General features: G+C 40.1%; 1 protein-coding gene across 3 annotated transcripts in view; it reads right to left on the reverse strand.

Annotated features, from left to right (window-relative positions):
* Positions 1-14,050, reverse strand: part of CAPN7 (calpain 7) — a 34,633-nt gene extending 20,583 nt beyond the window's left edge. The window contains exons 1-9 of one of the 3 annotated variants that reach the window (XM_040548394.1): positions 13,849-14,050; positions 10,893-11,001; positions 9,096-9,253; positions 6,810-6,877; positions 5,742-5,942; positions 4,193-4,279; positions 3,198-3,324; positions 2,333-2,418; positions 1,221-1,314 (exon numbers count right to left, since the gene is read on the reverse strand). In XM_040548394.1, coding sequence (XP_040404328.1) covers positions 1,221-1,314; positions 2,333-2,418; positions 3,198-3,324; positions 4,193-4,279; positions 5,742-5,942; positions 6,810-6,877; positions 9,096-9,253; positions 10,893-11,001; positions 13,849-13,950 — 1,032 coding nt within the window. In that variant the 5' untranslated portion in view covers positions 13,951-14,050. Of the gene's footprint in view, positions 1-1,220; positions 1,315-2,332; positions 2,419-3,197; positions 3,325-4,192; positions 4,280-5,741; positions 5,943-6,809; positions 6,878-9,054; positions 9,254-10,892; positions 11,002-13,848 lie in introns of all 3 variants that reach the window. The other 2 variants (XM_040548396.1, XM_040548395.1) reach the window with 2 other exon arrangements.
* Positions 14,051-16,577: the final 2,527 nt, after the last annotated feature.

Consider the following 16,577-nt stretch of genomic DNA (forward strand, 5'->3'; position numbering starts at 1 on the left):
AGTAATTACCAGCAGTAGAAGAAAAAAAAGCCACTAATATCCCTCGCCAAATTAGGAAAAAGAACGTATGCTGTGTTCAGTAGCCAGCAGAAAAATAAGCAGTTACATATCTACAGCAAAACAAAACATGTCATATCACTTTCACAGTCTCTAGTTCCAGATTTAATTTTTTTCTCACTAGAAAGGAAAAATAATGTCAAAGCAACACTTGTGAAAACACTACTGTTTCTTCTTTAAATTATGTGGAATATACTTTGCATAAGTATAGATCATTAATGCAGTACTTATCATGGTCTGAAACAGTTTCCCAGTATAGATGTTTCAGTTTCAAATTGACATTACTCTACTACCAATACAGCCCATTTTCTGGTCAAATCCTATTCATTTAAGAACAGACAATCCTTTTCACAAAACACAGTCATTCATCCTAACAAAAAGCAGCAATTAGAAGATCTTTTGGAAAGAGTATGAAGAGCTTGTCAAGTACATAAGTGATACTTCCATGAAGTATCTGTTGGGTTGCCAACAGACTTCCTGACCCAGAGGTTATATCTTAGCATTTAATAGCATTTGAGAACTCACCCCCCAGCCCCTTCTCTATGAATAGAACCACTTGATTTTTGAACTCCCATAAACATTCATCATCCACAATGATCTGCAATAGTGACTGCTACACAGTTTTATTTTATGTCCTTATTTATATGCACTAAGAAAATTATATTTGTGAGATTATAAAGCTCTATTATTTATCTTCACGCATCTCCTCTCTTTACTAAAAATCTTTGGTCATCTGATTTAGTCCTTCGACCATTCCAGGCCTATAGCCTTCCTTGGAAGTTCTTCTCTGTACTTTTCTAGTTCTGTAACTTCTTTTCTGAGATGAGGTTGAAAAAAGGTTGAAAAAATACTCATTCATGAATATGGGATGCATTTTTTTTCCTGTATCGTTTTCATAATTCCTTTATGTAATGTAAACTTTTTTTTATGAATTGAATGGGAGTAAGGCCATTCTCATGATTGTATATGCAGATAAGAACTCTACTGTTACATATTTCACTACCAAAATGAATCCCAAAAGGTTTAACAATTAAAAAACACTTTCCAAAGAAATGTACCTAAAGTTTTTGCTTTGTAAGTACAGCTTCACAGTGAAGCAGACCAAGCCCTCAAAATATACGGTTTAATCAGTAACAGTATTAAGTTTCCCCCCAATCATTTACCTTTCTAGGTACACCATTGATATGAAGTTTCACCATGTATTTGCCACATGGATTATACTCTGGTTCCCCTTTCTTATTCTGAGGGTAAATGATACTGTTAAAAAAAAAAAAAAAAAGAAATTGTGACAAAGTACTTGGTTATAGATATACTGATAACATGAGAAGCGGGATTAATATCGTCTGTTTCTAGAATTTACGCTAAGGATAAATGTGAAATTTTATATGAAAGAGTCACTCAAATTTAGTAACAGTGATAATAGTGTTTAAGTAGGTTTTATTTTCATACCTTACTCTTGCTGCAGTTCCTCCCTTAATAGACTAAGAAAAAGTACACAAGTAACCTAATCATTTCTCCAACAGAAGCAATGCAAACAGGTTTATCTTACTATTACACATACTGAAGATATGCAAATACCATTTAAATACAGTAACTGCCTGAATGATAGTCAAAGGTTTGAAGACTGCAACGGCACAGAACTCACTGTTCATGAAAAGAATGCATGTTCACTTCAAGAAGTAGAGGCTGAAACAAAATTCCAGGCACAACATTCACACACTGGTCTGGCAATGGGCTCCTGACAGACAGTCAGCCAAACAGATGCTAAATTTATCGTAGAATGCTAGTTAAACTGAACTGAGATAGTGTTGTTAACATTAACTCTGCAGTGAGATTCAAGATAGACCATCTGGCAGCCTTTAGTATGGCAAATAAAGAAAACAAACCTATAAAACACTGTAAGTAACATTTCTATTAAAAATAAAGCAAGCCTTCCAAACCATTTGTTCTTCTCAAAGCACATCTGAAGTTAGACTCCAGTGTCTTTATACTCATCTACCTCAAATTGTTTTCATTTTTGGAAATGCTAAAGCCACACGTGTCCCAGGGAGATGAAGGTGAAACAAACACTAACTTTTACTGTGTCCAACCATACAAATATAGAATCTCAGCTAAAGTTGATGAAAGTAGAGAATACTAATCCAAATATTTTTCTATTAGTCATATAGCTATACAACTTAATAGATATCAATGTAAATACCACCACTGTAGAACATACTGCCAAAGCTCAGCAGTGTTAAGTCTGACAAGATCATACAAAATAATAGCTATTTACCTTGTAATCAACTTTTTGTTATATCTTCTTTCATATGCAGCACTGATAGCTAGTGATGCCACAAAAGAACAGTCTGACACTATTGTCTATAAAGAAAAGAGAACAATGATGTTATTTGCTAATACTTAGACACTGAAAAAAAAAACAGGGTCTGTGGAAAGGTGGAAAAACTTATCGTTAGTTATACCCTTCAAAAGGGAAAGGAATTAAACCGAGAGAAACAAGAGTTACTACAAAAAGGCAGGAAACATGTTGCTTGTTATACTGAGCAAACCAAATTTAAAAGGTTTAATAAAGGCAGTGAGAGGCAAGTGCAGCTCTCTCATCATTCACTCACACTTAACCTCTTTTTCTGCCCAAAACACCCTCTGTAACAGTAACTATACTCAATGGCAAAATCTGTTGCCCATTTCAGAATAGCTTAGGCCATCTGCAACTTAACACTACACAAAACATTTCCACTATTCTCAATGGGCCACTTCTGCTTTAAATAAAAAAATTAAAATCTTGCCCATTACTTTTTGTGTGAAATAAACTAAGTGAACTGTTTGCCACAGAGTACACCTTGTCTTTTTTCATGCTAACTTTACTACTGTTTTTGGAAGAAAGGATTTTCAGCTGGAATTCAACTTCTGGTTTTTATTTCCATTGATGACATACCTCTTCATTTTCATGGCTAGAACATGCATGGAATCTGAGGTGGTATTATTTTTTGATTTGTTTATTTAGTCTTGAGAGAGTTAAGGAAAGCTCTCTCACATTTAGAGGTTCATTTCTGAAAAAGTACTCCTTTTCTCTTTTATAAGGTCTCATATTCCCTGCAATCAACTCTAGCAGCATACATTTCTCTTTGGGAACAACTTACCTGCTTTATGCTGAAACTTGATACAGTATAAATCATCGTAGGGTTATTTGTTATGTCATCTGGCCGTACCCACTTGGCAAACATCGCTTTCTGTTTGGGGGATAATGGTAACTTCCCACATTTATCGCTAGATTTATGAGAGGAAGGAAGTAGAAATAAATCAACAGCTTAGAAAAGCTTTTCATGGTATATCTAGATCTTGTACTTCTGATAGATGGTACAAAATATACATACAACAATTACACAGGTGTAAGACTACTTAAAAGAACAGTACTCCAAAGCTGATGATTTGGGGTGAAAAAAGCAAAAATACTGAAAATGTGAAATAAAACCCAGGAGGTTCCTTCACAAGACTGAACAGGAAAAAGGAATTGCGAAAAAGCCATCTATACTAGCAGAAACCCAAATTATTTCCTTTACTTCAACATAATGAACTAATACTAGAAAGTTTCTTTAGTTCAGAAAATATCGAGGTTTATCCAGTTGTCAAGCCTTCAGTAAAAAACTGAAAAAAAAAACACTTACCAACCAGATGTCTTGTCTATTATGACTATGTAATCTGAACGTATATCATGGCCCATGAATAAACATCTAGCAGTTTATATATCACTCTTTCTCTGAAATGTTCTTTAGAGAAGAAACAGCTATCACCTTCATTTTACAGGTGGGATAACTGAGACGGAGTGATATATACTGCAGTCAGGAAGTGGACCCAAGCTTCTGTCCTAGTCCAATACTCCAAAAAGCCAAATAAAATGTTCTGCTTGTAGGCCTGAAGAAACAACTGCAAAAGCACAGGAGAGCAGGATCTGCTTACATTAAAGTTCAAAGACCAAACTGGAAAAAGGAGGCCACAGTATTGAAATAACTCAGTCTGAATTATGCTTAAAATCCTATTTAAGCAGTTTTAAATTCTGAAGAAGAAAACACAGCAATAATATGGGAAAGCTTTGGAAATAAAAACAAAACAAGTTCAATAACTGAATAGCACTTACGAAAATGGCATAGGGAAGGCAAAACGTTCCCTCAGATCAACACTCATGAAAGGGACATATTCAATACCATTAATTTTTGAAGTCTTTCTGTAAATCGTAAGAGAAAAATACAGTTACAAACTTATCTATCATCTTTTCAAGACTAAATTCATAAAAGTGACAATCAAATTTGTTTTTAAAACAAACAAGCAAACAAACAAAAAAAACAACGGTGCTTCTGAAGGCAAGACGACCACCTCTTGAAAATGCAACAAGCACTGTCATTCATTTGATTTTGAAATGTGCAGCATTTGGTGGCTCAGTCACTAATCCTACAAGTACATACCCTGTGGGCAAGTCACCATGCCAGCAGAGAAATGACTAAGCCACAAACCTCTTCATAGGTCTCGAAGTAACATGTAAAAATACCTTATTCTAAATAGAATTTCTCAAGTTCCTTCAGCAACTCGTTGAACAGAATTTTAGGGTAAATTGACAGCAATTAACACTTAGGGACATTAAATTTCATCTAATTGGGGAGTATTTTGGAATGCTTTGTCAAACAATAACCAATAAACACACTGCATGTGTTAATTAGTACATTTTTGATTGAAGTGCATAGAACATTTTTTTTAAAAAGAGAATCATACTTAAATGTGAATGCAATTAAGTTGTAATCAAGAATTTAGCTGAAAAAGGTATGTGAAATATTTTAAAATCAAATTAAAATGAAAGATAAGAAACAACTCTAAGTGATCTGGCAAGACCTAACACTCCCCCAAAAAATCCACAGAACAGAAATATACACTGCACAAACAAATGAAATTTTAATAAGGCAATTCTACATGGTCTGCTACTTTTCAGATGCACATACACTTCCACCTTTAGGACTACATCCTTAGTCCATTTAAGTCCCTGCAAGTAAAAAACAGACTAAATATTTTAAGATCAAATACTGGACAGTGTTGAACATCACCCTGAACACAATATTATTTACCATGGAGGGAGAAGGAAGAATGCTGAAACACCTATCAGACAATGCATTTTTGCATATACTTGATTTTTTTCAAAATTCACAATTTAGGCTAAAGATTTTATGGATTCCTTACTGTTTGTATATTATCCCTCGTATAACAAAAAAAATCAATGCAAAAAGAGCTAGATATAACAGAAGGCATAATCCTGAAATATATTATGCTTCCTCAATTTCCAATGAAATATTAGTTGTATCATCTGTAAAAACAACTTTGTACCTTGTCATCTCAGAGTTGGATTTTTCATGAATTCAATCAGATATATATAAAAATAAAGCTACCAAAAAATAATTCTGGCAGTCAATTATAAAAAATTGTCTTCTAAATACACTCCAGAAAGTATGCTCTGTGGATAAAAGCTACTGATTGCATGACCACAGAGAAAACAATAATTTAACATGTATATAATGACAACAATGGAGTTAATAAGTAGTGTTTTTCCAAGACTGTTATGTGTATAATAATTTACTGTCTAAGATACACGAAGGATGCGTGCACAAATTTTAAAACTTCGGAAGAGCTTGGCCTTAACTTACCTGAGTACTTCAATCTCCTCTGCAGTGTATCTCTGACCTTGAGATTCACTAGCTTGTACTGCTCTGATTGTCTGTGGTTTATCATTTAAAGAAAAGTCAGGTCCCAATGGAAAGAATGTTCTGACTGGCTGATTTGGTTTAGCTGCATTTGACTTCTCCTTCTGAGATGACTTTGACATCGATACCTTCAGTGCCTCTGCTCTAAAGCAAAAAATATATATATATTCTATTTACAATCTTAATAAAAATAAAGTTATGTTTCAGTCATTTATTTCCTTGTGTATGCTCCCACATTTGTTAAGTGGGATGAACAAATGCTCAAGTTGACCAATACCACTTTTCCCAAGAAAAATCAATTCACGAATAATATAGATAGAAGATAGGTGTTTTAGAAAAAGTTCAGTACTGATGTCAGTACTTCTTTATTTTCCTATTCTAGAATCAATGAAAACATACCATTTGCAATTCAAATATAAACTACTTTCAGCAGAATTCATCAGATTTTGTCACCTTTAAGACTATGCTAATAGGAGAATTTGGGTAAGCATTCATTATCTGGAACCTCAGAAAAAGACCACAAACTCTAAGAGAAAAAAATCCCTCTTAAGAGTAATTCACAGACAGGACATAGTAGGATCAGAGTGATAACTCACCAACGTTGGCTTCAGCACCACCTACTGCTTTGCCTTCTCTCGGAACTTCAGGATTTAATTTGTCTAGCAACTACCATAGCAGAAAAATCCACTACCATTACCACAACCCAGCATTTCAACTGCTTGAAGACTGTGTTTTCAAGAGACATATTTTTTGTTGTTGCATTGAACTGCTGGCTTGCTACACATTCAAATCAATATGATTTTTTTTTTTTTCTTTTAAACACAGACTGAAATAGTGCTGGAAAACAGTTTATACTGAAACAGCCCAGCACAGTTCGTTTCCATCATACTGCTGATTTAAAAGGACTTGCATTGAACTCACACTCACATAACTTGTTTTAGATATAGACTCCCGTGCACTAGATTTACCCATACAATTAAATCGCTGCCTCAAGCTAAGTATTATACTCACCTATCCAGTGCTTGCCGAGCCAGCTGTTTCAGTTTTGACTGCAGGCCTGCTTCTGAAGTTTCACTAGCCTTAAATTCAAAACAAAATAGAAAAGCTACACATCCAAAGAAAACACAGGTTTTATAAGCTCAGTTGGTAAAATTCCACACTTTTAAATTACAGCCAACAGTAACTACCCATTTTTTCCAATTCTCCTTTGAAACGAGCAGAAGTGTTTTTTTAAAAATCTCAGCATAAAAAGCGTACTTAGCAAGTAAATATCATTTTGAAATCCTAGCAAATGCTTGTAGAATGAAAGCGTTATTTAAAATTCTTCAGTGTGGGAAATACTATATGCAAAAAATTGCCAGAAGTATTAACCATACTAAAATTCTGGACAGGAAAAAATATTAAAAAACAAATGTTATGTACACTACTGAACTTAGATGTGCTTTTTTTTTTTTTTTCCTCCCTACAACCTAGTCAAAAATAATCATAGTAACTTAGGAAAAGATAGATTTGAATGTTCACTTTCATTGAAAGAGTCTACTTGAAAGTTAAAAATCTTGTTCCTGCAGATGTTAAGCATAAAATTATCCACATCACGGCACCAAAACAGTTATAAATTGTGCTAGCTTCTATTCCCAGTTGGGAGGTAGGCCATAATAGATTACTCGTACAACCAGTTTACACTTTTTTTCCTTCCAAGTGAAGCATGACTAGTGGAGCTAGGTAATCCACAAGAGGCACAGCATGAGGTGTGGCTCCTTCTGCGACACCCACAAGCAGGTTTCAGGGTCTAGCTTTGTACCTTGACTGATCCTAGGTCAATTGAGGAAACAAAAAGCAAGCTACTTTCACCCTAAGAAACGAAACTAGAAGCACCCTTTATAAGGAACTACTTTTATCTGGTAATAAATTACTCTTAAGAGTTCCTTGTTGAAAAAGGCTTTGAAAGATCCATGAAGGTAAGCAGTGGATGTGGTACTCCTACAGACCCATCCAGGAGACAGCCACAGAAGAAAAGGAATAGCTGCTCTCTGCCTGCTCCAAGGGTAAGAAAGTAGAACTCTCCACCTGAATACACTGAGCAGAAAACGAGATACTACTGCTTCAAGATAGAGTTCCTTCAATCTTCTTTCATCCTAGGAAGGCACTTTTTGATCCCCTTGAGGGATAAAGCCTACACTCACTTTAATAAAACAATATGCTAATCAAGATCAAAAGAAAGTTCAGTAGTATCTGCACACAATAAGAGATCAGGTAACATCAGTTGTTAACATAAGATAATTTTGGAGTAACTTCTATATAGGTAAGTAATATTTGCATGCACTGACACAACAGAAGGAGGAATGCAGCAGAGGAAAAAAAAAGTATGCTGCTGCAGTAAGTTTTATATAGTAGACTGAGGAAGTTCTGATGCAACAGCTCAAATGGAAAAAAAAACCACCATAGCAGTTCTACTAGCTCTTGGTCTGATTATGCTGTATAGCCAAGGTTTTTCAGGCTACCTAAAACTGGTTTGCAAAAATCAGAACAAAGGTTTTACTCTAGTATGCAGCAATAATAATGTCCCCCTCCCAACAACCCATATATATTCACACTATAAAAAGGGAAGAGAAGAGGAAAAAAGAAAAACAGACTTGGTGGAGTTACATTATGATGGTGAGCTCTTCCTATAATGAGTTAGTTATGACAACTGAACTTAAGAGAAAAAAGCAGTACCTGTAATTATATTTTTCTTGTATTACAGCCAATTTATCACTACCGTTAACTTCAACGTGAATCAAATTCACTCATAACAGCTTTAATGCTGAGCACTGACTAATCAAGTGGTACTTTTTTTTTTTTTCTTACTAGTTTTGGCATTGGGGACTTCTGTTTTCAGGAAGTGTTACACGAAAAATTTCCCATAAATTACTTCCTTTAATATACTCAGAAAGTAATATAGCTGACACGCTGGCAAGTCATCTTCAATTTTAACTGTTCGTAATTTCTGCTTTAACATTGCATTCACTCTAGTGCAGAAATTAACAAGAAAAAAGTTCCAGAACATTTCTAGTTTTTAGTATAATCTGGTTCAGAGAAAAATACACAAATCACAAGTCCCCATGAATTTAGTGTTGAACAACATAACGACTGGAAGAAACATTAAAAAAACAACCAATGGAAAAAAGATCCAAAAGCAGGTTTTAGGAATACAGGTACTCCATTTTTAAGCGTCTTTAGGGGGTCAGTCACTTGTGTAAGTGGAAGAATTTCTTACCATCACATAATTCCACCAAGTTAACTTGTAGCTTAACATACTGTTTTCAAACAGAGTTCCACCGCTTCTGTGTACAACTCTATAGCTTCTTCTGCATTGCCTTTGTCATCTTCATCAAAGGCCTGTGTAACCAGAAAGTGAGCACGCTCCAAGTCCAACTGTTGCTTTGACTTCAGAGGATCTGTTTTCTGTGACTGAACTAAATGAAAAAGAGTATTTAGCATTGAACAGCAGCAGACATGTAAAAGTATCCTTAACACAGTACTGAAACTCTAGCAGTTCTAGCAGATGAACATTATCTATCTTTCGACTGGAAACAAAAGCTTTGCAAAGTTTGCTACAGACATCTTTGCAACGATAGAAAAAAAACCACCCCACCTCCCGACCCCCAGAGCAGAGATGCTCTCAGGATATTTCATATGTCAAGTACCACACACAAAATCTTTCATATTACACTAAAGACAAGGTTGTTTCATTATATAAAATATTGCATCATTTGTGAAAACACAGACACCTAAGGAACATGTATATTGCAGCAGGTGATATCTCATTTAATATTTTTATTAGTGACCTGCAGAACATGTGGTGCATCTTCATCAAGACTGCAGACCCCACCAAACCAATTTACTCCATGACACAGATGGTATTCAAGAGGACACAAACTAAAGTAACAGGGTGACAGGCACCTCAGAAAGTTCTACCAGGAGAGGTGCCATGCCCCACACCTGGGACAGACCAACACCCATCACCAGACAGACTGGAATCGCCCAGCTGGGGAACAACTCTGCAGAAAAGGGCATGGGGGTCCCGGGGAGCAGCTGGGTTGCCAACCCCAAGCAGCAATGGAGGCTAGCAGTGCCCTGGGCTATGCCAGCAAGAGCACGGCCAGGAAATCAAAGGCAGCAATGACCATTCCCTACTCAGGGCCCAGTAGGCTGTATCTGGAATACTGTGTCCAATCATGAGGGGCCCTAATCATGGTCAGGAGCAGAACTTGTCCTGCTACCTAATAGCAACCTGCCAATAACCGCGAGGTTATCAAGAAAATGGATTCAGACTCTTCAGTGTGGTGCAAAGCAAGGGAGTGAGAGAACTGTCTACAGACTGAAATGGAAAGTTCAACTAGACACAAAATAATAATAATACAAGGAAGATAATTGCACCCTGGAACACCGGCCCAGATACACTGGGGAATTTCTGTCTGTAGTGATTTCCTGGACTTGACCAGACCCAAGCAACCTGGTCCAAAAATCAGCATCTACCTTGATCTGAGCAGGAGACTGGTCTATAGACCTCCCACCATCCCATCTGGGCTGAGTGATTCTAAATGAGAATTGCAGGTGTACAATAACTGTAGATTTTGATTTATGTCCAAACACTTCTTGTGTTCTTTCACCCTCTTGAAGTTAATAATTCTACATAAATATTAGAACACACCTGCTTCAAATCCACCATGTTGCTGAGGCTTAGATGGAAGTTTTGATTAGTTCCTAATTGTTGATTTTTTGTTTTGTTTTGTTTTTTTTTTTTTGCTATTGCTATATTTAATTATTTTCTCAGGTTTGCTGTGCAGATATGGTTCCTAGGAATATTTAAAAAGAAAGAATATCCACACCCAAGTGCTTAGAAAATAAGTCTTCTGCACCGTGCTTCACTTCTGAGGTATTCTGCAGAATTCAAAACACTGATGTGCTTATTGTATTTATGGTCCGTTACATAGTACAAAAAAAAATAGAAACATGAAAAGCAGAGCAAACATCACAGATAAATATTTCACAGCACTGAAAGGCGTTCTACTCAATTTAAGCAAAGGTTTAATTAGAAAGCTCCTTACCCACCTGCTGAATGGAGAGCTTGAACTCTCTCCAAGTACTCATTTATTTTTTCTTGAATATTTTCCAGGCTTGACCCTGCCATCCCAGCATAAATCAAGGCTTGTGCAGCTTCCTGCAAGGAAAAGTATTTGAAACAAAGATAATATTTCCTGCCAGGAAAATTATTTTCAATGAACAGAGGACCCATAACAGCCATAAGATGCATGAAAACAGGACCCTACATCTACATAAAGACTCAGTGGCTGGAGGGAAAAGTCCTTTGCAAGGAAGTTATAAATGAGATCCAATCTCCTATGTTCGATTTCTCACATATGGGACAACCTATAAAATTATAATAAACCTTTTGAAGTTCTTTAAGGCCTGATCTTAAATCTGCATGAATAGTTAAATGCATGAACTCGGAAATTTTAAATAAGCTTTCACAAGCATGCACCAAAATCATTTAAATAAAGCTCACAGGTCACAAGCTTTTCTCTTTAAAGATGCAGCTTTATGGTTAAAAAACAAGAAAACAAACAAACAAACAAAAAAAAAAAACACAAAGCTAATGAACTTATTTGCATTGAATTTGATAATAATGAGAAGAAAACCAATACAAAAACTTTTCAAAATCAAACCCATAGAATTTTGGTTTATAAAGTCTTTTCTATTAGTGTTACTCATATAATGCTATCAAATCTTGAAATTCTATAAAATTAAAGTTTCCTAGCTCCTCAAACTTTGATCTTTAAATGTCTGTAAGCACACAAGACACTGGATATTACTCAAAGTACTTCAAGGAGTGAGCGTAGGTCTCCAGCTCAAATGCACAGTGTGTTATCCACGTTAAGGCTATTTCTATACTGCACAAATCTATGTAGAAAAAATGCCTTCAATTGCATAAGCTGTCTATCCGTTCACTAAATTTATGAAAAACACATTAAGGTTTGGCAGGGATGTAACAGCCACAGCTGACGCAGTCTCACAGGCATATGGAAAACTGAAATTTGTCACTCCTAAAAACGAGGATAAAAACCTTACTTTGTCCTCATTATTGTCACAGGGGGAAAACAAAGAACAGACAGACTTCTGCAGCAGTGCCTTTCTTCCTAGCAGCAGCAGATGAGAAGGTGGCAGTCACGTAGCAGGCTGTGTTTGTAGGAAGCAGAGCAGTAACTCTCCGAGAACTGCTCCACAAAGATGGTCTCCAGAAAGGCTGCTCCTTGCGGGGCAAGTACAGTCACAGCTGGCATGTCTCTTGCTCACTTTGTGGCTATGATGTTTTCAAGCTGATCAGTTTATTCTCATAGGCACCTGCCTCGTTTGCCCAAGCTTAAATATTTATCCTTGTAAGTACAGGCTGTATTTTACTGACGGGCATCGCAAAACCAAGAACTTCATGCTCATGGTCAACATCCATCACCATATCACAAAGGAAAACAGAAGTTCTGTTCCTTTTATGCGTAGCAATTAATTGCTGTTAAGGTCTAGCAAACAGCTATTTTTGAGAAAACCATTCTTACAGGTACCTGCTCAAGGACCGTATGCACGTCTGCGGCATACCAGAAGTATATATAGATCAGACAGATGTTGTATCCCTCTTGTAAGCTGTCTGCGTACGACGCACAAAACAAATGTGGATCTTCAAACCAGTGCGTCAAAAACCATGCATAATTGATGCTGCTCCTGCAGTTTCAAGCATAACTGTTCTACCTGGCCTTAAGAAGCAGAGCGACAACAGGCTTCTACGTATTAAGGGCTGAAGCAGCTGACCAAACGCCTGCAGAGCCAGCACACCGACTGTTTACAGTGACATGATGGAAGCGCAGTTCAGACATGGCATTTATGACCAACAAAGTTGCACAACAGCAGGAAGTAAACAGCCATAGGAACTCCATTCAGGCAGGTCTGTTTGTAAGTACCCCCAAAATACTAGATAATATTTTATAATTACTCGTTTAGTCCACCTTTGACAGACACTTTTTGTGCAACATCTAGAAAGCCAAACTTACCTATGCTAAATCACACTTAAAAAATCCTGCTCTATCAACACTTGCTGAATTTGCTCTCTCACCCTTTCTGATCACAACATGTTTGAACACCAACACCTTTATGTATAATTTGACACCAGATTCACAACCTGACCTCGGACAGCCAAGAGCCACCTGTCCAAACACCAAAATCATTAAGCGTGGGGTCGCGATTCAAAGCTTTTCTCATACAAAACAATGTCCATACTCATGCTGCTCTGTGGCCTAGCATCTCCGCACCACAAAACCTTCTCTGCGTTACTCTCTTCATCACACACAGCACGAGGTGCACCAACACCGCTATGGGCGTGCTTCCGCTTTTAGCGAGAATATCACCTCTATGCAGCAAGGGAAAGAGATTTTCTGTATGCTTAATGAAAACATGAAAAAGTGATTATTTGCACAGAAAGGTAGTTTTCTCCTGAGGAGCACCTGATGATTTCTTACAGATATGTTGAGCAATGTCCTGTAATAAAGTAGCTCTGCGCACAGCTAACATGCGCACACCGCTGCTGATAAGCACAGGGCTCACCGGCATTATTATTGGCAATTATACCTTGGGAACGTATACACTTCCCGTAAGCAAACTTGGCTCACCCCACATTAGCAGGTTAAAGACCTTTTCCGACCCTTTGGCACTCGCAGGCTCGCACACACTTCAAAGCCAGGCAGCGCCCACGAAGGAAGCCCTTGCCCAGCTGACGGAAGGATGACGGAATATCTGAGGCTGCTGCTGCGACAAGCAACAAACACCGGCTTCCAGGAAACCCTCCCGATCTCCAGCCTAACCCCGCCACCCGCACACCCCCAGGACGAGGCGGACAGCGCCGCTTCCCCTCCGCCAGGGGCCGCCCGCAGCCCCGCAGCCCCCCAGCCCCGGGGCATGGACCCCGCCGCCCGCTGCCCGCCGCCCGCCGCCCCCCGCCCGGCGCTGCCCCCCCGCCCCATACCCTGTAGTAGAAGACGGCTTCCTGGTAGCGCCCGCTCTGGTCCCGCTGCACCGCCAGCTGCGCGAACTTCACCGCGTCCAGCTCCAGCGCGCTGGCGTCCATGGCCGGGCCCTGCCGCCCCCTCCCCGGCCCCTCTCGGCCCCTCTCGGCCCTTCCCCTCCCCGCCTTCCCCTCCCCTTCCTCGGCCTCCCCCCCCCGCCCTGACACGGAAGCGGGGCGGCGCATGCGCGCCCGAGGGAGGGCGCTTGAGGTGGCGCCCGCCTGCGGTGTGGCGGCTGGGGTGCGTCCCATCGCCTAGCCCGCGGGTGTGGGCTGCCGACGGGGAGGTTGTAGGGGTGTTGCTGCTGTCCTCTAAGGCAAAGAGAGGGGTTTTGTTTGTTTTGTGCTTTTTACTTTTTTAATGGAGGTGTTCAGTGCAGTAGCTTCTTCAAAGCCCTGTGCTGTGCAGGCGGCTCTTTTAGTTCATAGAATCGTAGAATCACTAACATTGGAAAAGACCTCCAAGATTGTCTGGTCCAACCAACCCCCTACCATCAGTGTCACCCACTAAACCATGTCCCTAAGCACCAGGTCCAACCTTTCCTTGAACACACCCAGAGACACTGACTTTACCATCTCCTCGGGCAACCTGTTCCAATGCCTGACTACTCTTCTGAGAAGAAATGTCTCCTCATTTCCAACCTGAACCTCCCCTGGAACAACTTGAGGCCATTCCCTGTAGTCCTGTCACCTGTGAGAAGAGGCCGACCCCAGCTCCCCACACCTCCCTTTCAGGTAGTTGTAGAGAGCAATAAGGTCTCCCCTGATTCTCCTCTTCTCCAGACTAAACAACCCCAGCTCCCTCAGCTGTTCCTCACAGGACTTGTGTTCCAGGCCCTTCACCAGCTTTGTAGCCCTTCTCTGTACATGCTCCAGGGCCTCGATGTCCTTCTTGTAGTGAGGGGCCTAAAACTGAACACAGTACTCAAGGTGCAGCCTCACCAGAGCGGAATACAAGGGCATGATCACCTCCCTGGCCCTGCTGGCTGCACTATTCCTGATACAAACCAGGATGCCGTTGGCCACCTGGGCACACTGCAGGCTTGTGTTCAGGTGAGCATCAGCCAGCACCCCCAGATCCTTTCCTCTGCACAGCTTTCCAGCCGCTCTGCCCCAAGCCTGTAGCACTGCACGGGGTTGTTGTGACCAAAGCACAGGGCCCGACACTTGGCCATGTTGAACCTCATCCCATTGGCCTCTTTCCATCGACCCAACCAGTCCAGGTCCCTTTGCAGGGCCTTCCTACCCTCCGGCAGGTCAACACTTCCCCCCACCTTGGTGTCATCTGCAGACTTGGTGAGGGTGCACTCAATTCCCTCATCCAAATCACCAATAAAGATATTAAAGAGGATGGGCCTCAACACCGACCCCTGGGGAACACCACTGGTGACTGGTCACCAGCTGAATTTCACTCCGTTCACCACCACTCTCTGGGCCTGTCCGTCCAGCCAGTTTTTAATCTAGCAAAGAGTGTGCCTGTCCAAGCCATGGGCTGCCAGCCCCTCCAGGAGAATACTGTGGGAGACCGTGTCAAAGGCTTTGCTGAAGTCTAGGTAGCCTACATTAACAGGCTTTCCCTCATCCACCAGGCGGGTCACCCGGTCATAGAAGGAGATGAGGTTGGTCAGGCAGGACTTGCCTTTTATGAACCCATGCTGACTGGGCCTGATCCCCCAGTTGTCCCACATATGCTGCATGATTCCATTCAAGATGACCTGTTCCATCACCTTTCCAGGTACCAAGGTCAGGCTGACAGGCCTGTAGTTCCCCGGGTCCTCCTTTTACGGCCCTTCTTATAGATGGGAGTCACATTAGCAAGTCTCCAGTCATCCGGGACCTCTCCAGATGACCATGACCGCTGATAGATGATGGAAAGCAGCCCAGCAATCACATCTACCAACTCCCTCAGCACCCTCGAGTGGATCCAATGTAGCCCCATGGACTTGTGACAGTCCAGGTGGAGCAGCAGGTCTCTAACTGTTTCCACCTGAATCATGAGGGGTTCTTCTGCTCCCCATCCCAGACTTCCAGGCCGGGAGGCTGAGTACCCCAAGGATAAGTGATCTGGCTAGGAAAGACAGAGGTAAAGAAGGCATTAAGAACCTCAGCCTGTTCCTTATCCTCAGTAGTCATGTTCTCCCCTGCATCCAGTAAAAGATGGAGATTCTTCTTGGCCTTCCTCTTACCGCTAATATATTTGTAAAGGGAGCATTTTAGTTTTATGCCTGTATGTCGTTATAAACCTAAAGTAGAAAACATTTATAAAAAAGTTTATTATGATTCCCCCTCTTAGAAAATCACTTTTCTTTTGGTGTGCTACAGGCTGGTAGTTCTGTAACCTGTATTTTTTTAATTATTATTTTTTGTTTGTTTTAATCTTAGGACTAATCAAGGAAAGGCTGCGCTCATTCAAAGGCTGCTGCTGGTATTTGGTTTCTTGTTTGCCTTCTGTCACCTGTGTCTTCCACAGAGCTTTTGTTGCATGATTAATTTCTGCAACATGGGAGGGCTGAGTTGATGAGAGCTCCAGGCTTTGTCTGTTCCAGGCCTTGTCTGTCTCCAGGCCTTGTCTGTTCTGTGTGCATTGCAAAAAATGTTTTCAAGGCTGTGCCCTGGAAGGATTGTTTCTGTGAATTCATGAACTACATGTCAGTGTGAAAACCAGTTCAGCTATATGTTTATTCTTTCAG

This window comes from Cygnus olor, chromosome 2 (assembly GCF_009769625.2).
Source record: "Cygnus olor isolate bCygOlo1 chromosome 2, bCygOlo1.pri.v2, whole genome shotgun sequence".
NCBI lineage: Eukaryota > Metazoa > Chordata > Aves > Anseriformes > Anatidae > Cygnus > Cygnus olor.